The 23,609-nt window shown below is 44.9% G+C and overlaps 1 protein-coding gene across 4 annotated transcripts in view; it reads left to right on the forward strand.

Annotated features, from left to right (window-relative positions):
- Window positions 1–23,609, forward strand: part of STXBP5L (syntaxin binding protein 5L) — a 390,570-nt gene that overhangs the window by 211,825 nt on the left and 155,136 nt on the right. For all 4 annotated transcript variants that reach the window (XM_059720506.1, XM_006263508.4, XM_059720507.1 and 1 more), the window contains exons 8-11: window positions 11,606–11,729; window positions 12,839–12,917; window positions 18,447–18,601; window positions 21,654–21,726. In XM_059720506.1, coding sequence (XP_059576489.1) covers window positions 11,606–11,729; window positions 12,839–12,917; window positions 18,447–18,601; window positions 21,654–21,726 — 431 coding nt within the window. The remainder of the gene's footprint in view (window positions 1–11,605; window positions 11,730–12,838; window positions 12,918–18,446; window positions 18,602–21,653; window positions 21,727–23,609) is intronic.

Genomic DNA, 23,609 nt, shown 5'->3' on the forward strand with positions numbered 1-23,609 from the left:
CATTTATTTCCCTAAATAATCCTCTTTGTCTTGTATTCCTTAGTAAAAGAGGTAGGACTTTCCCCAAACTGAGATCTAAGGGTAGTGGTATTGGACTGGGATGGAAGCCATTGGGTCATAGGAAGTAACTCCCTTCCTTCTGGGTCATTGCATGTTCATTTCTGCCATTCCATAACCGATATGTTTTCTCTGGAAAATAGTTCCAAAGGTTGGGCTCCGGGGAAATTGAAGTGGCTTTCAAACTGTGGCTCCTTGAGCTGTTGCTGATGGTTTGCATGGTGGAATATTTCAAATATGTAACATAAGAATTTTGTTACAAAATGAGACCAGCAGGTTAGTTTAGTATTCTGTTTCTGGGAATGACCAAAATAAAATACTTCCAAAGACGACAAAATCTGTACATGCTGCTTCTTTGAAGTGTCATTTATACCTTTTGGATTTTCCAAGTTTCTGCTTGAGGGCATCTTTAAGGTTTCATTTTTTAAGCAAACATTTGCAGTGTAATTGTCTTCATTCTGAAGTGGTATGCCATATTCTTGTATTATAATATTCAATTGTATGAAGGTTCTAAGTCTTATTCTATCATTTTCTGTGCAATATTTCACCCATTGACCTGCACTCCTTTCTTTACCTATCTCCCCTCCCAAATGCATCCTTTCATTGTTATTCCATTTTCACTCCCTTGCCTTCTACAGCTGTCATCTCATTATTCAAGTAGCATACTTGTCAATTTTTATGTACATGTTTTTTCTCTCCATTCCCTATTTCATCTTTCCAGTATGCATTTGGCTTTCCCTTATCTCATCTTTTCAGTGTGTTCTCAACTTGTATAAAGCTCCACAGCTGAAAATGTCATTCTTTCCTGTTGAATTAATCATGCATCAGTTTCTTGTCTGCTATTTTAATGAGTTCTTTATAATGATGTTGCCTACATATTGATAATTATTGGAAATTTTGCTTGATTTTTAGAATGGAAGTCTGACAAATGGGAAATTGATTTGTTTTGCATCGCTAAAATGTTGAACATAAGGCAAAATGGCAAAGATGTGAACATAAAAAGCAGGACACCATGTATAATGGGACTGTACAGACAATGAATCATGATTTCCTTTCTTTTTATTTTGAGAAACTGCAGAATTATACTGCAGAATTTACTGAAGAAAGATATATGAAAGCAGGTAGCATACATTAGTAGGCCTGTGCAAAACGGTTAGTATTCACTTCGGATATGGATTTGGATTCAGCTGATTTGGATTCAACTGATTTGGGGCTGAATCTAACTGGGAGATTCAGCTTTCGCTGAATTGACCAAATCTCTGAATCAGCCCCGTCCCCTGCCTGATCTCCCAGCCCTGTCGATGGCTGCCCTGCCTGGCCCCAGCTCCCAGCTCTTTGAAAAAAAAGCTCACAACTCACGGGCTGCTGCCAGGTGGAGGGGCAATCCCCACTGTCCCCCACTGCCGAATGCTGCATGGAGGGCTCTGTCATGAGTCCCCATCCCCCGACCACTCTCGCAGCCCCAGCTCCCAGCTCTTTAAAAAAAGGGGGAAAAAAGCCCCAATTCACCGGCTCTTGCCAGGCAGGGGGGGGCAATCCCCACTGTCCAGTGCCGCACTGGGGGCTCTACCATGACCTCCCAGAAGCCCCAAGGCTGCTGCAGCAACTAGTGAATTTGGGGCTTTATTTTATTTATTTATTTTTTTTTAAAGAGCTGGGAGTCGGGGTTGGGAGAGTGGGTGGGGGTTGGGGGACTCGTGGCAGAGCCCCCCATGCAGTGGGGGGCAGCAGGGATCACCCCCCTGCCTTGCCTGGCAGCAGCCAGTGAGTGTAGGCTAGGCTTTTTTTTTTTTCTTCGAAGAGCCAGGCAGAGTAGCCATTGGGAGTGGCGGGGGGGGGGGAGTGGTTGGGAGAGTGGGCAGGGGTTGGGGGGGCTCAGGGAGGATGGAGGAGCAGGCAGGGGATGGGGCCTGGTGGGGGTCCGCCCATCACCCCCTCTCCCCCACCCCTTACTTACCAGCATGGAATTTGGGTCCAGCTCCCTGCAGCAGCGAGCGAGGACTGCCTGAATCTCCGAAGCTCTCTGATATCTTTTCCGAATCAATTCAGGCCTTTTAATTGGTCTCCTGATTCCATTTGGAGATTCAGCTGCCAAATCGGGCCTGTGCCCGCCTATGCTCTAATAGGCGTTCCCGCGCAGCTTTTGCCTGGGTAGTTGATCTGCTTAGTCCCGGGCCCATGGGGGAACCCCAGAGGGTACCTTGGCTGATGTCAGGAGACCCCCTGTAACTCGCCTGCCACGACTTTTGATGGATCCTCAGTGGAGGAGGTCTCCTTTGAGGGCGCCTCCAGGGTCGTCACGCCTCATGGTGGGCACTCATGGGGCTCCAACCTCCCCTACACCCCGGCCAAACACCACCTTCAGCCGCGGGTCTTCAAGGCTTGCGTTACCACTGGCCCCTACTTGTGTCTTCGCCCAGACGTCCCGTTGCTCGCTGGCGGCGGGAACTGGTATCCTGGGCCGTGCTCCGACCCGAGGCGGAAAGGCTCTTAATTTTCCGCCACCCTCGCTCCTATTCTAACACCCTCTGCAACACCACGTAAAATACCCACCACCATGCTCACCTGTGGGGTCTAAAGGGAAAGCTGAGTGACTCAGCCCGTGGGGCCTTGTGCTTCCCCGGTGCCCCTTCGGCTCCCGGCCTCCCCGTAGTTTCTTCCTCGGCTACCGGCTCTTCTGCCAGTTTCGCTGCTGGGTCTTACGCCGGCCCCACTGCCGGCTCCTTTGCCGACTTCGTTGCTGGCTCTCCCACTGGCTTTGCTGCTGCTGCCTGCTCCCTCGCTGGCTTCACTGCCTGCTCTCGTGCCGGTCTATCTGCCGCCACTGCTACCGGCTCCCTCGCCGGCTTCGCTGCTGGCTCTCACACCAGTTTCTCTGCCGCTGCTGCTACCGGCTCCCTCGCCGGCTTCACTGCCGGCTCTCACACTCGTCTTTCTGCCGCTGCTGCTGCCAGCTCCCTCACCAGCTTCACTGCCAGCTCTCACGCCGGTCTTTCTGCTGCTGCTGCAGCTGCAGTGGCAGCTGCTTTCACTGTCCCGGACCGTCAGCCTCTGCTGGGCTGCGCTGCCTGCTTCAGGCCCTCCTGCGGGCTCTCTGGCAGCCTGCCTTCCTCCAGTGCCCTCAGGGTTTCTTTTTATTTCCACCGGGTGGTGTCCCCAGCTGACGTCACCTGGCCCCACCTGAACATGGGTGCGGCTAATGAACCGCACAGGCGGTTTTCCCGCGCATGCTTCTCTGCTCCTTCCAGCCCCTGCGATTGGTAAGTAGGGGCTTTCTTCCTCTTCTGTTTTGGCTTGGGGTTCCCCCATAGCCCTGGCCTCCCCTTCTTCTTGGCGTCCTGGGGACAGGGCAGAATCTCCTCTGAAATGAATCGATACCCGAAGCTTTACACGTGCCTAGCATACATATGAAGGCCAGTTAAACAGTAACCTAACTAACTTCTGATGCCAGGTAGCTTTCTTTTTCAGTCATGTCATTTTATGATTGGCACATACCCTGGAAGTTGAGAAGTGTATATCCACGATATGTTTTAGATTATCTAAAGCAACAATGGATTTTCCTATTAAATGTTTAAACTTTGTTTGAATCCTGCTAAACTCTTGATTTTCCGTATATCTTGTACCAATGGGTTCTAGTAATCAATATGTTATATAAAATATTTCTTAAATCAGTTTTACTTTTCAGTTTAATTTAATGGTCCATTATATTTATATTCCATAAACACAAGTGCTACATTTATTTATCTTCTGAGTACTTTTCATCATTTAATCTATTCCTATTATGTCCCTTTTAATTGTTTGCCTGTCTAAACTAAACATTTCCACTCCTTCCAGTCTTTTCACACCAGTGAGTTTCTCCGAATTTCTAAGGCAGACAAGGTTCCTTGGGTGAATCTGATATCTTTTATTAGACCAACCCAAATGGTTGGAGAATAGTTATTAAGCAAGCTTTCGGGTTCAAAAACCCTTCGTCAGGCTAAGGACGCTGCAGCAGTTGCTGCGTGCTCTTCCTGGATGGAATGAAAAGTAAAGAAGCCAGGGGCTGGGCTGGGGAGTCAGTTGCCAGGCGGATTATAATGTATCAAAAATCCAATGTCTATGTTTAGTCCCTGATCTCTAGTATCCAGCAGGTTGATGAAATGGAGCTCATAGGCTCGTCTCTGGGATGTGTTGTGTAAATTTCCCTTGAGGATCAGGACTGAGAGATTGGAGAGACAGTGGCCCTCCTGTGAGAAATGTGCCCCCACCGGTAATTGGGTGTTTTTGTCTTTGATGGATTTCTGGTGTGCGTTCATTCTGGTGCGCAGTTGTTGTCTGGTCTCTCCTACATATTTTCCATCAGGGCATTTGGTGCATTGGATGAAGTATACTACATTCCTGGAGGTGCAGCTGTAAGATCCTGGGATGCTGATGGCTCTGTTGTGGGGTGTAGTAATAGTGGAGGTGGTGGAGATGTGGGGGCAGGTTTTGCATTTCTTGTCATGGCACGGTCTGGATCCTTTTGGTGTGTTCTGGGGTTGAGGAAGTTTGCTTCTGGTGATGAGGTTGGCGAGGTTAGGACCTATCACCCATTCCTTGAACCTATATGGAAAATCCTCAAAAAATTGCAACCCATATTAGAAAAAGACCCTATTCTTAAAAAAATCTTTCCAGAGTCACCCATCCTAGCCTTCAGACAAGCACCAAACCTAAACCCCTCCGAATTTCTAATTGTTTTATTGCTATTTTCTAACATCCCTTTGGTTTTGCTATATCAAAATTAGAACTAAATGCATTGTGCTGCTAGCTGAAGGTCTTAAACTGCTTATGTAATGGCATTGTAATATTTTAGTCTTATTTTACTGTCCATAGGTCAAATATTGTAAAATACTGTTTTCTGTTATGACTGAAACTGCATGCTCTCAAGAGATTTCATTGAGCCCCCTGGCAGATGTTAAACTAATGACATGATTTGGATGTGAGGAATTTTATGCCCCATCCCAAAAATCACACATGCTGCCATGCAACACAATGTTTCAGCTGGAGCATAAAATTCCTGAGATCCCAGTTGTGTGACTGCCAGTGCCACAGGTGCAACCCATATGTGGGGGGCTGGGGAGACAGTGCTATGAAGGTTATACACTGAGTCCAGAGATGAGGGTCATACAGCAGGATTCCAGGACCTAGGGTTACATACCAGGAGTCCAAAGCCAAATGGTCAAGCCTGAGGGAGCAGACAGGAACAAGACAGAAGATACAGGCTGGGAAAACAGGGAAGCAGAGAAAATAGGGAGCCAAGGCTCGTGGAGCAGACCAAGGATCAGGAACACTGGGAACAGACAGAGAGGAAGCTGTCTTGATGCAGGCCCTCAGCACAGCAAGGGCTACTGCTTTTTTACTTATTAATTTGCATTTTTCACCATTGGGGGTCTCAACATTTTTCACAAACTCCTGTATTCTTGGCTAAACAAATGTAATTTTTCTCATTTGCATGTGTGTTCTGTTACCTCACTAGTGACCCTTTCATGGTTTCTGAGCTAAAGGCACCTATGATCCCTCCTCACCTCCGAGTACATTTTTCCAGCTGTTAGGCCTCATACATAACCTTTTCAGAGTGGAACCAAGCAATTCTCAAACTCTTCTACCAGGTCTTGGGCTGCTATCCCCTGGTCCTAAACAAGGCTCTCCAGCAGATGTGAATTTGGTTCATTGCCTGCAGTCCAAGGTGATGACCAGTAGTACCCAGTGATTAGGCATACTTTGTAAAGCATAGTATTGTTTCATTTAAATTGAAAACATTTCAGGAAATTCAGCTCTTGGGACAAAAAAAAATCAATTGAAAAATGTTCCTGTTGCCAGGTGTCTCTCCATCTTCCACATGGTGATTCCAGTAGAAGTAAGCTTCCTATAGACCAGGGATGTCAAATTCACTTCCAGCTCAAGCCAGATCTAGACCACAGGGCTCCTTATGGGCCAGTTTCAGCCCAGGTCATAGGGTGGCTCTAGTGGCAGTGTATGTGGATGCAGTGCTGGCAGCAGCTCCATTTCCTGCCACATGCTGCATGCTCCATGCTAGAGCTGCTGCCATCAACATGTGTTTCATGCCATTGCAGCACCTTCAGTTCCAGCACAGACTACATGGCAGCAACAACTCTGGCACGCAATATAGAACATGTGGCGGCAGCAGGACTGGTGGTCAAGGAGCTAGGGTCACAGCATTGGTGAAGGGAAAAGAGGCTAGAGGGTGACTTGGGTGGTGTCAGCCCTCACTCTCTCTCTTGCTGCTGATCACCATATCTACCAGAACCTGAGGGCTCTGAATTTTGCACCAGGCCATTCCCTCCAGGCATGCCCCCCTACTTCCAGTGGCCCATTGGTAGTGCAGCAGGTCAGATGTGGTGGATCTGTGGGCAGTTCCAGTCCACTGTCCATATGTTTAACACTTCTGCTACAGACTCCCTAAGATCTCTAAGGTCTGAGAAGCATAATATATTCTTTTAATTTGCAAACTGGTCCAGTCTGTCTGCGTTAGGAAGCAGAATCATAACAGGGCAGCTCTGTGTGGCAGTGTGGCCAGCTGTCAGTTGTGGCTGTGGCTATTTTTGTAAGCCCTGCAGTCACTGTCCTGCAAAGGCTATGTCCAGGGCTGCTGCCCCAGTTGCACTCCCTCAACTATGCTACTTTTAAGGAGAGTGGCTTTAAAAGCTACTCAGTCTTTTGATCACTTTCTTCTCACAGGAATCAAGTACCTTCTAATTGTCACTTGCCCTTTGAACCATTAGCTCCAGCACTGAAAAGATAAAGCTAACAAGTTGTTTTACACAGGATGTAGAATCTGATCCTTGAAGTTAATAGCTTTCTCCATGGTCTTTCAAGTGCGTGTTGGGGTGTTTTGTCTGCAGATAGTTGTCATCTTCTTCATGAAAGTCCCTATTAAACAAAAGCAGTGTGAGCATGTAAGAAACTTTCCACTAATCCCATTATAAAATTATAATCTACTTCAGTAATGAAATTACATACAGGATTTTTATCATTACAGAACATGTCTTCATCTTCTTCCACCCTGCTTTCTAGATCTTTAATGACTGTATTAAAAATCTTTGCACTAACCCAAAATGTAAGCCTTCCAAATGGAAATCAAAATATACAAGGCTAAATTTTTTGTCAATATACACTCAAGAAGGCCTGGGTAGAAGACCACACCCCTCACTAGAGAGGAAGACCAGAAACCCTCACAGTCCATACCAGTCTGACCATGGGGTAGAATTCCTTTCTGACCCCAAATATGGTGATCAGTCTGACCCTGAGTGCAGGGGCAAGACACTGTAGCCAGCAACCTCTGGCTTTGGTCCCAGCAGGCGAATCAACACACCCTGGTTGAAGTCCCCAGCCTGAGCTGTAGCCAACACCCAGTGCCTCTGGGGTGGCTTAAAAACACCCTGGCACAGATATAGCAGATAAGAAGCGAGGAGGACAGGGCACAGGGGATAGGATGGGAGCAACCAGCAAAGTCAGAAGTGTGGGAAATACCCATGGTAGAAAATAGGCATAGCTACACCTAGATCAACCCCAAGCAGTGACTGTCTAACCTCTTCTTGAACAGCTTCAGTGATGGAGAGTCCAGAAGTTCCCTAGGCAGTTTATTCCACTGCCTCAGTATTCACACAGTGAAGAAGTATTTCCAGATATCCAATCTAAATGTACATTACTGTCACTCCAAGCCACTGGTCTGTGTCCTCCTTTCTGCAACAAGAGAGAAAAGGTACTTTCTCTCTTCTTTAAGGCAGCCCTTCAAGTGCTTGTCCTCTCTTAAGTCCCATATTCTAGTGTTTGACTTTAAATCCTGGTTTCACAAGGACTTGTACACTTGTGTAACTTTAAGAACCTGAGTACCACACACTGCAGGACAGGATTGTAAGCAAGAAGCTTTTTTTAGCATCTGTGCTGTTTAAACAGTTGAGAGAAATTAATTTGGCAATGGTTATTCATTGGAAAGGTTTTTAAATATTTATTTCACAGGAAATATAATAAAGCTACACATTCTTTTCAGCCTCACACCAGCTTTTTAAAAATTTCTAATACAAATATTTTTTAAAACCATCGCAGACTTGGAGTTCCCATTCATAAGCTAACATTTGTGCTATGTTTTTAAAATGAATCCACTTTGATTATGAAGATTTTTTGTGACTTCATTGGGTTTTTGTTTAAATAATATGATTGCATTGTGTCAGGCTAACAGGTGTCATTGTCACTGTCTTCATCAGGTGTTATTGATATGGTGTCAATGCTGAAGTCTCAGGAACTGCAGTTCTAGCAAAAGTTGCTGCCAGGAGATCTTGTTTTAAAGAATGACCACAGGCTACCTTCTGTGGCAGAGGCTTGGCCAGGTTTATTATCTACAAAGTATAGCCCTTACATGCTTTTGATCTGACAGAGAAGGTGTTAAAGCATGCATGCCCAGTATTCCCACAACACCATGTAGGTTCCCCTAGGCCAATACAAAATTCCTATACTTTCCAATTCTCATTTTATACAGAGGCCAAACCAAAGTATATATTACATTCCACCTGTATTTTGATTATCTTAAACCATCCTGTACCATGGGCTTGTTCCACATTCTGATCTGGGTGTTCCCATTTCGGTCTTATCATTTTGTTACTGGAATCTTCTACACCTTGTACAGCCATCTCCTCCTCCCATCTGGCAGGACTGCACATCTGGTCCACATGCCAAGTTTTGTTTATGCAAGGAGTTCATACATCGGTCAGGTTTGATGGTCTGGCATACTCTAACTGATGCTTTAGCAAAGCCATTGTGTGAGCAGTATATATATTGATCAGTGCTCCAGTAAAGCCTACAAGTGCAAGTGGTCCATGCAATATGTCTTGTCTATCACACGACTCGGTGACAAATCCTCCCAGCCACAAAGCTGTCTCACCAATCATTGTTTGCCCCACATAACACCCATCAACCCTGTTCCTTTTGGTTCTTCGCTTTCCTTCTTTGAATTTGGCCCCACTCTGTTCTCTTTTCTTTTATATTTACTCCTGACATTTCCTCCTCCTTCCTTTCCTCCTACAACTGCACAATTGTTTCTCATGTAGACCCATATTTAGGGAAGGATTCTTATTTAGGAAAGTTCTTGAGCACATGTTTAACCTTTGAAGCTGATGACTACATTCATACAACGTAAGGGAGTGCCATGCTGATAGATGCTGCAGCTGTGTTGAAATAAACCAGGCCTGTTCTGTACATGCACTCCCAAACCAGAAGCTGCGTGGCCACATGGTTCAGTGCTGTATATACCAGTAAGTTCTGCTGCTCAGCAGCACTTATTGGTGCACATACAGCAGCACACTAATGTGGCTACAGTACCTCTGCTTTGGGAACTCATGCACATAGAGCAACTAGAGCACCATGCTGTTTTGCACTGGATAGAAATCCCCAGTTAAAGCCCACTGATTTTCTTTTCCTTAAAGGTCTGCCTGAGCTTTGTATTTGTTACTGTCCTTAGATACTCTGCAAATGGAGTGCAACTCTATAGGGATTAGTGCCAATTAAAATAGTTGTACTTGGGCACTGTTGATTCTGAATATTTTGAATGATAGCTGGGTTGGACAGTTTTATGGTGTTGTACATTTTGGTCATGCTTTGCGCCATAATAGAAAATCCTTTGCTTGTTGAGATGATGTTTTTGAAATTTGTTTTTGGGCAGTGTGTAGGGGATACATTTGGCTAGTTACCATATGATTTGAAATATTTTTAATAAAGTCGGTGATCTTGGACCTTTCTCAGCAGCTTGCTGCAGATAAGTCTTGTTCATTTCAGAGGTCATGTTCTTATGCACCCCTTACATTCCGTCTCACAACATAAGCTCTCTCCCCAGAATACACACGTAAACTGTCTGACTCCCTCAGTGGGAGAGTTTTTTGCAAGGAGTTCCTTCTTCCCACCCAAGACCTATGGAAGAGAGACTGAAAGGATTCTCCAAGTCAGAGGCTTGGTGAGAGCAAGAACTCTGAGCTGGTTCACCCACATTCCTTGTTTTTCTCAGGCAGCCTGGCCTATAGTAAATGCTCACTGTCAGAATCCAGACCGGTCTGTGGTATGTGTAGAATAAATCTTAATAAATCTCTTCAGATAAAATTCTCTGCTTCTGTGGACAACTGCACTCTCTAGGAACAGCTACTACACACAAACATTAATGTACATAGTTGAATTTCTTTACCTTGTCTTATGAGCAGTTTGAGTGAGAGTATTATAAAGGGATGCTGACAAGCTCTGGTGGTGAGCTATAGGCAAACAAAGGGCAGCCCACTGCTTCTACATTACTGAAAATGGAGATATTCAAGAAAGCCTTTCACTTAGTCTCCCATGATGTCCTCATGGTTAAGCAGGGGAGCTGCAGCCTCGACCATCTCACAGTCTGATGGCTGAGAAACTGGCTCTGGGGTCGGACCCAAAGAGTACTAGTTGATGGGAGCAAATCAACATGGCACAAGGTGACCAGTGGTGTCCCTCAGGGCTCAGTACTCGGGCTGGTACTCGTCAACATCTTCATTAATGAACTGGATTCAGGTGTCAGATGCAGACTGGCAAAGTTCGCGGATGACACTAAGCTATGGGGGAAGGCGGTCACACTGGAAGACAGGCTGGGAATACAGGCTGACCTGGACACACTCGCAAGGTGGGCAGACCACACCTGATGGCCTTCAATGTAGAGAAGTGCAGAGTGCTCCACCTTGGGAGGAAGAACAAGCAGCATATTTATAGGCTTGGCGATGCTACACTCACTAGCACCACAACCAAAAGAGACTTGGGGGTCTTGATCGACCACAAGATGAATATGAGCTACCAATGCGATGCCATGGCTGGCAAAGCAAACCAAACTCTGGCATGCATCCACCAATGTATCTCAAGCAAAACCAGGGACGTCATCCTCCTGCTTTACTTGGCCTTAGTGAGGCCACAGCTGGAGTACTGTGTCCAGTTTTGGGTACCCTACTTCAGGAGGGACATGGATAAGCTTGGGAGAGTCCAAAGGAGACCCACCCATATGATCAAAGGCCGAGGGGGCAAGACTTAGGAGGAGAGGCTGAGGGACTTGAGACTCTTCAGCCTGGAGAAGAGAAGGCTCAGGGGGGACTTGGTGGCAGGCTACAAGTATATAAGGGGGGTGCACAGGACCTGGGAGGACAGTTGTTCACCAGGGTTCCCCAAGGGATAACAAGGTCTAATGACCCCAAACTTCTGGAAGGCTGATTTAGACTGGACAAAAGAAAAAACTTCTTTACAGTCCGTGTGAACAGACTCCCCCTCAGAGGTGGTGCAAGCACCTATTCTGGACTCATTCAAAAGGCATCTGGATGTTTGTCTTGCTGGGATCATTTGACCCCAGCAGACTTTCTGCCTATGGCAGGGGGCTGGACTCGATGATCTCATGAGGTCCCTTCCAGCCCCTAATGTCTATGAAATCTAACTGAAACTCGTACATTAAAATTATTAGTTTGAATTGCATGTTTCATGTTGGCTTTCCTCTTCTTCTCTATTCTCACTGCCTTTTCTTTAGGCTATTCATTCTGTTGCATGGCACCATGAGGGGAAACAGTTCATGTGCAGTCACTCTGATGGCAGCTTGACACTGTGGAACCTGAAAAGTCCTAGCAGACCATTCCAGACAACAATTCCTCACGGTAAGATAGATGCTTTCACACACATTAGAGAGAAAGATAGAAAGCTAAGTCCCTCATTTGATATTGAAATGGAAATGTTCTCTAAGCCTCTTTCAACAACCCTGCATAGACAGATAAATGAACTTAGTCAGACGTCACAGTTGAGGTAATATATGCATTTACTTTGAGTGAACATAGCAAGAGAAAATTAACTGTATCCCAATCAATAAATCATAAAGGAATCTAACTGTTTCCAGGAATTTTGCTTGGGCAAGATCGGTGTAGCTCAGAAAAAAAGGGAAATTTTAACTTTTTCTAAAACCTGTTAATTCTGCTTATTTTATCATTCTTTTTGAGAACTTCAAAATCCTAGACATATGCAAGATCTTTTTACAAATGATTCCTCCCTCAATTGAAATTAGAAATTTCTCATGTGACTTGCACAACTAGCCAATAGCCCTTGAGTTTCGTATATAAGCATACTGAACTCGTGCAAAAAACAAAAAACTGCTCCCAGTCAATCCAGAGAGTAAAAACCTTTACCAATAAATTGAATCAGGTCAATCTGAAGAATGAGTAAATCTGAGGAAATCAAGAGCTGCTCATGATAATAGAATTCAGAAAAATAGACCAAATTAGATAAATGGATTATTTATTGTTTATTAGTGACTGTGTGCCTCTTTTTGCGCCTTCTGAGTGCCTCCGTGAATGCTTGTTTTAAATGCCCTTAAGCTTGGCTCACATATGCATGCAGTAGTGCAAACTATGCTATTGTGAGCCACTATCCAGTGCCTCATACAGTGTTTGCAGAATCTGCAGGTTTTGTGAAATGTGGCATCATAAGGGCTGTGTGCATTTGAAATAAAATTTATAAACATCGCACATCTTTTAACTTTAGTAGTTTTCTGAGAAGAAAGAAAGTATGTCAAGTAAAAGAACAAGAGGAATCTAATTACTTTTTGACAAATGAATAGCCAAAAGGAAAGAGAAAATAGTTATTAGCACTGTGCCATTTGCTGTGCAGTTTGCATTTAAAGTTCTTTCTTGTACTATCTATATAACCTTTTCTTTTTCCAATATACTGGTAATTAGAACATTTAGTTGAGTTTATACCTTCTTTCTTTTCACAGGAAAAATTCAGAGAGATGGAAAAAAACCTGAGTCTTGTAAACCAATTCTTAAAGTAGAGTACAAGACCTGTAAAAGCAGGTATGTTTTTCACCGGTAGAAAAGTTTAGGTCTAATCTATGTACAGTATATGATTGTTCTTTGTAAAATAGGGTTAGTCATACACATTGTCACCTACAAAGCACTGCAAAACATTCATATGAATGAGAGATACTTTAATGATATGAACAGATGCTGTTTGTTCGAGGGGATTGTTTTATAATTAAATCACTGTATAGAACCCAGTGTAACTGAATTTTTTCCCCCACATACTATCTGAGCCATAGACTATCTTTGTAACATTGAGGAAGTTACCAAGTCACCAGAGATAGCCTCTGCATGTAATAATCTGTAGTCACTTTTCTAATTTATGCTATCTAAAACTTATTTTAAAAATGTATTGATTTTTTTTTTTTAAATGCAAGTCTGGAACTGGAATGGATAAGGACTCGATAAAGAATGAATATACATTTACAGGAACTAGAATGATAAGAAATCACTGTAAAGAATGAATATACAACACATTATACAATATACATAGTAAATGTCATTAAAAGGGATTTTTATTCCTATTAGTCATTTTTTTGGATCATACTTTGGATTTTAGCTGCCTCAGTTTTATCTAGGTCCTGTTTAGGCACCTAGGGTGCATCTACATGTGCACTTTACTGTGGAGTAGACTAATTAGCTCCAAAGTAAAGCATCACTGTCTACATGTGCACCAATATTAAGGCACAGTAAACTAATTAACTCAGCTGTAAGATAGTATTGTCAGGGACAGTACAAAGTAATGAAGTGCATGTGTAGATGGTGACAGGGGCTGGCTGGGGCATTAAAGTACAGGGTGCTGCCTGCTGCATGGCTGTATACTTTAGTACTCTTGTGCCCCAGCCAGCCCTGATGCTACCACCCAGAGCCCAGGGCTGACCCCCTGAGCCTACTGGCAGCCTAGGACTGCTCCACCCTGGCTCAAACTGCTGCTGTCCCAGGCACACTGCTTCGGAGTTTATTGCATCATGTTAATTTCACATGTAGATGCACACCTACAGAAACAATCTTGGGCTGAGCCCAATCCCCATGAATAGTTTTGAAAAAAGAAATTCCCCCTGAGAATAGCTTTGTTAGCAGTGCACTTCTATCATGTGCAGCAACACCATGTACCCACCACAATCCCCAGCAATTGCATTATAATGAACCTCAAATATACCCATCAGAAAATAACTATACTATAGCAGTGTTTGGATGATTACAAGGCATGTGTTGGAGTTAAAATTTTGTCTTATAATATGATCGTGGAGGTTATGGTGCATCTAGTGTGTTACTATACAAGATAGAAATATAAAGACCTTATTTATAAAAGGATGGCATCTGCCCTTGAAAATGGCGGATATGTTATTTCTTTCAGTTAAGATATGTTAAAGAAAGATACTTTCATTGGATAATTCTTTATTTTCAAAGTTTGTGGAGTGAAGGTGTTCTTAGGTGAGTTTAACTGGTTTCAAATGAAGTGTTTTTTCTCTTTTATGTGAATTTATATAAAAGTCCAAATTCACTTCAAACCTGTTAAATATACAACTTTATAAGCAGTGGCACACATTACAAAAAAAGAAGCTATTATTATATTAATGTCTACTAAATTTTTCCACATGCACTGTGCTTAAACTTCCTGTGCAGAATATGGGGGGTGCCACCTCATCCACAGCACCGTCATTCTCATGTCATTACTTTGCTGCCCTTTACCCACCCTCTGCTCCAGGATCCCATTGAAGTGTCTTCAGAGAACTAGAGTCTGTATGTGTGTGTGCACTGAGCAGATCTGCACTAAGCAGAGCCAGGCAGATGCATTATATCCACAGTTCTTCACTTCCCCTGAGACACTTGGTTACATGGCTTTTCTTACAGAAATCTCTGTGAGGGAAGCCACAGTTTAGAGAAGTCTGTTGAAGCTGGGTGGAAATTTTAAATCTAGTTGTCATTCCAAAAAGGAACAAAACCAAACACTTCTAAATTTATCTTGAAATGAAGTTTTTGAAAAAATGTTAGTTTCAGGTGAATAGTTACATTGGTCAAAACATTCAATTCCAGTAAGTCTGACCTTACTGAAATGCTCTTTCCATTCTTTTCATGGGGGGGCATGTGCTCCCGGATCTGCGCACAGGGGAGTGCAGGCTGCCACTGCAGGCTGAGGCTGAGGCAGTGCTGAGCTCTTCCCGGTGGGGTGTTGGGCTAGGGCTGCACTTGGGGTAGGTGGTGGCAGTGCTGGGAAGGGGGCTATGGTGAATTTTGGGGCACCTGCAGCCTCCTACCATAGCTCCCCTCCCAGCACTACCACCACCTGCCCCAACTGCAGCCCTGGCCCAACCCCACCACTGGGAAGAGCTCGGTGCCACCCTGCCCCGCCCACAGCAGCAGCCCACCCTCACTCCACATGCAGATCCGGGGACACATGCCTCCCATTCCCTCCTAGGGTGCATGCAGTGGCGGGAGCCGCCACACCCTCCCCTGCGCCCCCAGATGAGCCGCTCACAGCTCCATCCTGCGCTCCGCCCCAGCTGTGCAGTGCCTGCCCCTGCCTCGCTTCCTCCCTCACCACGAGTGCTCCAATCTGCCCCCCCCCCCACCCCTTTTCCCCACACCAGACTTACCAGCACGACGACGCTCTTCATGCTGCTGGCTGCATATCGGAATCAGATCAGTATCGGCCAATATGGCTTGTTAAAAATTGGCCATGTATTGTCCCAGAAATTCTCTATCAGTGCATCCCTAGTTGCAGCCCCCACCCACTCCAGGTCTAGTCCATGTGGTAGAGTTCCTTTGTGGGAAAAAAAAGTAGGGCAGTGCATGTGGTGGCAGCATGCATGTGCCACCCAAAACCAGAGCCTGGCTGGCCAGAGCCACTCTCCAGCTGCCAGCAGGTCCCAGCTGTAAGAGCACCATGGCTGCAACTTCCTTGGTCCCCAAAATCCCAGGTGAGGCTCCTAGGACACAGTTGCTGGCTGCAGCCTCCCGTATCCCACCTGGGTTAACCTGCCAGACACCAGAGAGTGCATGGCACAGACATTCCCTGGGGACAAGAAGCAGCAACAAATGGTATGCTGCTGCTTCTTATCCTCAGGGAAACAAAAGTCCACGCTCATGTGGACGTGGCCTATGTGCCATTTGTCATTCTTCGTCTCTTTTTCCAAGATGGCCTCTGCACTGTCTTTCTCTCAGGTGCCTCTCTAGCACCAAGAATAGTCTCTTCTAATGCTGCCTTGGAATCAAGTTGGTGTGTTTATTGCCCATTAGCCATTAATATAGCACTTAGTAACATAGGGCAGTTATGCACCTTATAGACGGACCAAAGTAGTTATATATGTGATGAATTAGTTTGGCTCACAAAATCTTGTGTGTGCGTGCGTGTGTGTAAGTAAGTACTTTGGTTAGCCTGTAATGGGCGGGCAAAATATGGCCCGTGAGCTGGATCCAAACTGCTAGGCAATTTCATCCAACTCATGGGCACTCGCCAGTTAATTGTACCCTGCCCAGCCTGCTGCACTTTGCTCCCACCCTCATGTGCAGGAAGGCCCCAGCCCCAGAGAACACGCACAGCTTCTGGGCAGGGCCGCTGCTGCCACTGTTGCAGCTGTTGGCAGACCTGCTTGGTTTCCCCAGCCTCCAGCGGCTCCTCCTCATATCCCTGCTTCAGCGCTTACTCCAGGCAACAGGTAGGGAAGCTGTGGCTGGGCAGAAGCATGGAGCTTGGGGCTGGGACTGGCAGGAGCGTGGAGCCTAGGGCCCACAGCCAGCAAGTGGTGGAAGCATGGAGCTTGGGTGGGCAGGGTGTGGTGTATAGGGTTTGTGGGGTTTTAAAGAAGGTGGGGGGTGTAGGGACACTCCCATATCCCCCCCACCGTGGCCCAGAGCCCTCACCACCAGTGGCAGCAGTAGGAGCCCTTAGGGCACCAGTGGCAGCAGTAGGGAAGACTCTTAGGGCGCTTATGACCCATGCAGGCACAGCCGCCTAGTGGTGCGCAGCTCCAGCCAGTTCTGGGAGCTGCATGTGGTGACAAGGAGAGGAGCCAGGCTGGTCTGCTTCTATTGTGCAGGGCTCATGAGCAGCTCCTGGGACTTGTATGCCACTGTGGGGGAAGCCCTGCACAATGGAGCCAACTGCTTTCTCCACTCCCTGCTGCCATGTGCAGCTCCTGGGACTCCACCAGAAAGCAGAGAGCAGGGCTCCCTGCCACTTCCAGCAGTCTTAGCAGGTGCACGTGGCAGCAGGTAGTGGGGACGGCAGCCGGCTCCATTGTGTGGGGCTTCTCCCCAATGGTGCGCAAATCCCAGGAGCTGCACATGAGCCCAATGCAATAGAGGCAGGCTGGCCTAGCTCTGCATCTTGCTCCTTGCTACCTCATACCCCCAACCCTCCCTCACGACCCACACACCTGCACCCATACCCTGCCCACATCCCTCCACAACCCTCCCACATATACACATACCCACCCTGCCCACACATACTGCCATACCTCCTCACAAGCCCAAGCCATACCTCCTCAACCATACCTCACACAGTCCCCAACACCCCCCCACACACTATATAAGAGTAAGACTTTATTATTGAGCTGTTATGCAATCACTTCTATATATGCTATGCAAACACATACAAATCAGGACAAAAATAATTTTTGAAATAAAATATGTTATAGTACATGTTTGACTTTTAGCATATGATTTGTTTTTTTCCAGTTCCAAAATGCCAGCCTCCCCTCTCTGCCCGCCCCCACCACCAAGGAGTACTTCTGGGAGGCAAGGGGAAGGACTTCTGGTGGCAAAGGTCAGGGTTTAGGAGATGGGACTTCTGGTCCCAAGTTGGCGACCGGGGACAGGGCACCTGTCAAAGGGCAGGGCTACTGTTGCGGCCCTCAACAGCTCACCAAAGCTCATAAAGTGGCCCTCCAGCTGAAATAATTACCTGCCCCTGGTCTGTAAGGTGCAAATCTACCCTGCCTTCTACTTCAGACAGGCACAGCTGTCTACATCTCTCTGCTTAGGTGGAACTCCACAGCTCTGGTTGCACAATTAACCCCTTTTTTCCATTGTACAAACTAGTCAGGGATACAGAGACATGTAACCTTATAACATGAGCACATTTAAATAGGAAATATTAAAACAAAACCATAATCTGTCACAGGATGTTTTGGCCATGTGAATTTTAAGTCCTTTTTAATATATACGTCAATTTGTATAAATCTCCTTATTTTGAGTACTATGAGTCTGTCAGAATGCTGACTCTTTTAATATAAAGCACTAGCAATATGAAAATAATAACTCTAACCTTAATTCCAAAATTTTATATCTTATCAAAGGAAAAATAAATGTACAACTATCTTAAAATGCTACAAATATTTCCACACACAAAATATAAAACCTTCATAATCTTCATGAATATTAATGGTTTTAAAAGTAAAGCCCAAACAGATTAACTACTTTTATAATTTCATTTTTTAATTTGAAAAACACTTAGGATTTATAGACAGTACAGAAGTGTTAGATTATATCATTTATTATTGTTTTTTGTTTTTAATACAGTGAGCCGTTTATAATCTTTTCTGGTGGACTGTCTTATGACAAAGCTTGCCGAAGACCAAGTTTAACCATCATGCACGGAAAAGCAATTACAGTGCTTGAAATGGATCATCCTATAGTTGAATTTTTAACTCTTTGTGAAACACCATACCCAAATGGTGAGTGTTTGAAGCAAAAATAGTACAAATTTATCAAGAAAGAGAGATTTTGTTATTAAAAAAGTAAATGCAGTGGCCAGATTTTGGTGTTCAATCAGTGTATTAAATGAGTTGGGAATCTTAGTTGTCAACCAACACTTGTCTACATCACAGAAAACAGCATCAGAGCTGACAGCAGTTTGAATGTTTGTTTGCTGTTTCAGCAGAGAGATGAAGAATGGGTTACAGTGACTGAACTCTCTCTTATACTGTGTACTGTTCCCTCCAAACTGAAGTTGCAGCATAATGATGAATCAAAAACTTACTTTGCTATTGCTCAAAAATAAGTAGAGAAGTTAATTCTCAGGCTACAACTCTGGCACATTTCTTTAGGATTAAGTTCCTAGTTCAGTGAAGTATTTAAGCTTGTGCTTAAACCCATCACTTGTGCACAGTGCACCTAAACACAGTAATAACTGTATATTTAGTGGCATCTTAATTGAACAGAGTAGATTTGAAACAGTATTGCAACATTTACATAGCTATTAGGGCTGTGTGAAGCTTCGGTGTCCGATTCGATACAGAGGAGATTTGGCCCAATTTGGGGACCGAATCTCCAAATCCGAATTGAATTGGGAGACCAGTTAAAAGTTCTGAATCTATTCAAAACATCCAAATCGATTTGGAAAAGCTTCTGAAAAGATTTGGCCAATTCAGGGATTTGGCTATAGACTAAACAGGCAGCTGACAGCTGCCTCCATCTGGTAAGACTGTTGCAGTTGGGAGAGGGGGTAGGGAAGGGGAGGGCAGGTTTGGGGCCCTGGCTGGGACAAGCTGCCCAGCCAGGGTGGGAGCATGTTACTTGGGCGAGGGAAGGATGGGATGGAGGCGCGGCAGCACTGGGAGTGGCAGCTCTGTCTTGCTGCTGCTTGCCCAGCTGGGGTAGGATATGGGCATGGCTTGCTCCAGGCAGAAGGGACCAAGCAGCAGCAGGGCATAGCCCCGCACTGCCAGTGCTGCTGCACCTGCATCCTGTGCCTCCTGTACCGGGTGGCATGCAGTGGCAGCGCTGGGAGTAGGGGCTATGCCCTGCTGCTGCCTGGAGCGAACCATGCCTGCATTGTGCCCCCCCCCCCCACAACGCCTGCTGGGCAAGCAGCAGCAGGGCATAGCCCACGCAGATTCCCTTGCCAGGGCAGAGGCGGGCACAACTGGAGGAGCTGTGGGAGAAGCCCCCATGGCTGCCCTGCCTGGCCGCATCCCCTGCCCAGCTCCAGCCTCCTGGCACTTTAAAAAAAAAAAGAAAAAAGCCCTACACTCACTGGGTCTAGCAGTGGCGATTGGGGTGTCTGGGCACTCGTGGCAGAGCCTCCCTGTGCAGCATGGGGCAGTGGGGGACAGCGGGGATCGCCCCCCCAACCTGGCACACACGCAGCAGTTGCCCCATGGCACGGGGGCAGCACAGCTCAGCAGGGTGCTGTGCACTGTCTGGGAGCTGGGGTGGCTCCACATGTCAGGTGGAGCCTGGCAGCACTCAGCCCCAGCTCCCAGACAGAACGTGGCACCCTGCTGAGCCACACTGCACCTGTGCCATGGGGCAGCTGCTGCACAGTTGCCAGGCAGGGGTGGATTGATCCTTATTGCCCTACGCTTCGTGGGGGGGGCTCTGCCACAAGTGCCCAGAGGCCCCAATCACCACTGTCAGAGCCAGTGTGTGCGGGGCTTTTTTCTTTTCTTTTTTTAAAGTGCTGGGACTAGGCTGGGGCGGGGTGGGCGATGGGGCTGGGCTGGGTAGGGCAGCCATGGGGGCTTCTCCCACGGCTCCCCCCATCTGGGGAGAGGCAGGCACAGTCAGAGAAGCTGTGCGAGAACCTGCAGCCAGCTGGCTGTGCCTGCCTCTCCCCATCCAATCCGAATCTCTCCAAATCGGCACTGAATCTTCCAGAATGGATTCAGCCAAATCGATTTGGGACAGTGATCCAAATCTCTGAATCAAATTAGCCTCTGAATCAGCCAAATCCGAATCAAATACTTCCCTATTGACACAGGCCTAATAGCTGTAGAAAAAAATTTAGGCCAAGTATCCTTTAACTATGAAAAACATTTCCCAGCAAAAAGATAAGAAATAATAATAGGGAATAGGTATAACTAGTTTTCCCCTCCTGTGCTGAAACACTTTGTTTTCTCTCCTTTAAAGTTTTCCATGATTTTTAACTCAACACCTGTAAATAAATTTCTAATTTAGAATACCAGAATTTGAATTCCAGAATGATAAGTAACATACATGAAAATGAGCTTTTGCCAAAGGAAGTGGTTTAAAAGTGGTTGAAAGACCAGAGTCTGCTCCTGTAAGAGCATCTTGGTATGTTAGGAATGGAGGAGCAAACCTAAATCTTTGACATCTTTTTCAGCTCCACGCAGTCTGACTCTGCCCAGCTCTACCTGCAGCACAGCTGCACCTCTTTCTTCACCTTCCATCTCTACTGCGTACCTCTGTTAACATTGTTTCTTCATTCATGCTTCCTTTTCACATTTTAAATAGTGGACCTAGTGAATCTCTTCTTTTGAGGTCTGAGGGATACACCATTGGGAATGGGTGCACTATGCATTATCAAATAAGCTGAATCAGCTGCAAAGAATAAAGCTTTAGATAATCTCTGTCCATAGCAAAACATCAATACCCATTCCACTGATAATTGGATTTAATGATGGGTTAACATACGGTTTCCTAAGACATCAAAGAGAACTCTTCTGTACTCCTTTCCTGTCCATTCAATACCATGTTAGCATGCTGTAATTTACCATGCTGTTTCTATCTCAATGTGTTTTTAACGAATACTTTCCCAAAGCCACTTGTCATCATGGTCCTTTCCCATTAGTGTCTGACTCTAATCAAAGGTCATACTTTCCAATTTGCAGATAAGTTTTCTAGTTGTTCAGGCTTCTTTTGCAAAACTCTTATTTAACACATAGTAATTGTTTAGTAAAAGGATTACATGATTTGGTTAATTTAATTAAAATGTCTGGTGGAAAAACTGTTTTATAAATGTTATGTTTCATTTCTTACTTCTAGAATTTCAAGACCCCTATGCTGTAGTTGTGTTACTGGAAAAAGATCTCATTGTTGTTGACCTGACACAAAGCAAGTGAGTACAAAGTCTGTTTGAAACTATTTTTGATACATAAATATCCAGAAAGTTTTATTTAAACCTGTTCAGACTTTCCAGAAAGGGGTGTATTCTTTAATTATTTTTTATTCACATTCACTGGAAACAATTTTACTCCAGGATAATTTAGACCAGTGGGATTTCTTGTTTTATCTGAGTTAATTCTTTTATGTAGGGAAACCAAAAAAAAAAGAATTATGATTATATAACACTTGTGTCCAAATATGATAGATACCCCCAAATGATTCATTATTGTCTCTGGTGCATTCCATCCTGGAGTTGTAATAATCATTCTCTTCCCCTTTCCAGTGAACATTAACATGTCTATTCAACAACAATATCTCATGATGCTAGTGTATGTGTATTTGTCTGCTTGTCTTTGTATAGTGTACTTATAATAAATGGTTCTGGGGTATCACCTGGATTTAACATGGGTTTAAAAAGGAAAATAACAAATGGGCATAGTGTAAAATATTGGTGGAAAGTTATGAAAATATATTTCAGGGGAAGTTCATGTTGCAGCTTTGATATGAATAAAAATAAAAACTTACGTTCCTGTAGAATTAGACCCCAGTAGAACTTGAAGATACCAAATTCAGTGGAGTTGCAGACACTGCAAGTTAGTATTAGATTCAAAGTAGTCTTAATAAGCTGGAGAAATAGTCCAAAATAAGGTGAATTAAATTCAGTAAGAAGAATTTCAAAGTCTTAGTGCAAAGAGAGAATAATTGGATGCACAAATACAGACTGAGGAATGACTGGCTACAGTATTGCAGAAAAGGACCCGGGGTTATAGTGGATCATAAGCTGAATATGAACCAATAGTATGCTCTTGTTGCAAAAAATGCCACTAGTACACTTGGCTGTACTGATAAGAATGTCACTTGCAAGTCAAGGGAAGTGATCCTCCCACTCTATTCAGCACTGATAATGCCTTTCCTAAAGTACTGTGTTCAGTTTTGGACATCAAGCTTCAATAAAGATGTGGACAAATTAGAAAGACTAGTAGATAGCAACAAAAAATATTAGAGGTATGGAAAAAGTTTTTTACGAAGAACTGGAATTAGTCTTGGATTAGTCTGGAGAATGAAAAACTGAGGGGCTATGATTTAGTAACAGACTACCAATACCTGAAGGGTGGAGGAAGGTAGTTAGCCATTAGCCTAAAGATAGGCAGAATGGAGGGCAGTGTGGCACTATGGCAACCCCCGGTATGCATGGCAGTGTGTGACACTGAAGGCATTTTGCTTGGCATGAGTGCATCAGGGCAGATGGTGGGGAAGAAGCTGGGGCTGTACTGCCACAACAAGGATTGGACCCTTTGTTACTCCCCCACCATCCACCTCTGGTATGCCAACATCTTACCAGTAGAGATTGCATGTGTTTTTGGTACTCTGTCCAAAAATGTTACTGACCCCTGTTATAGACTAGCTTGTTCAGAGATGCATGAACTTCTGTAGGCTGCAGCCTATGACCTGCAGAATTCATGGTTCTGCAATTTCCGCAGAAACTGTGGATTTGGTCAGTCTTTGCGAAAAAGCTCAGGGACCACAAAAAAGTGTCAAATCAACAGCAAGTGGAGGGAGAGAAAAAAAAAAGCTGCAAAAACAAAAAAAAGGTGGGAAGCCCTGGCATCCTGAAGCGAGGTTCTTATATTGTAGCAAGGGAAATTTGGGTTAGATATTAGGTAGAATGTTCTCACTATGAGAATGGTTAAGCATTGGAACAGGCTACCTAGAGAGTTTGTGGAATCTCTATCCTTGGAAAAAATTTAAAAACAGGTTAGAAAACTCTTGTCTGAGATGGTTTAGATGAGGATGGTCCTGTGCCGAGCAGGAAGTTGGACTAAATGACCTCCGAGA

This window comes from Alligator mississippiensis, chromosome 1 (genome assembly GCF_030867095.1).
Source record: "Alligator mississippiensis isolate rAllMis1 chromosome 1, rAllMis1, whole genome shotgun sequence".
NCBI lineage: Eukaryota > Metazoa > Chordata > Crocodylia > Alligatoridae > Alligator > Alligator mississippiensis.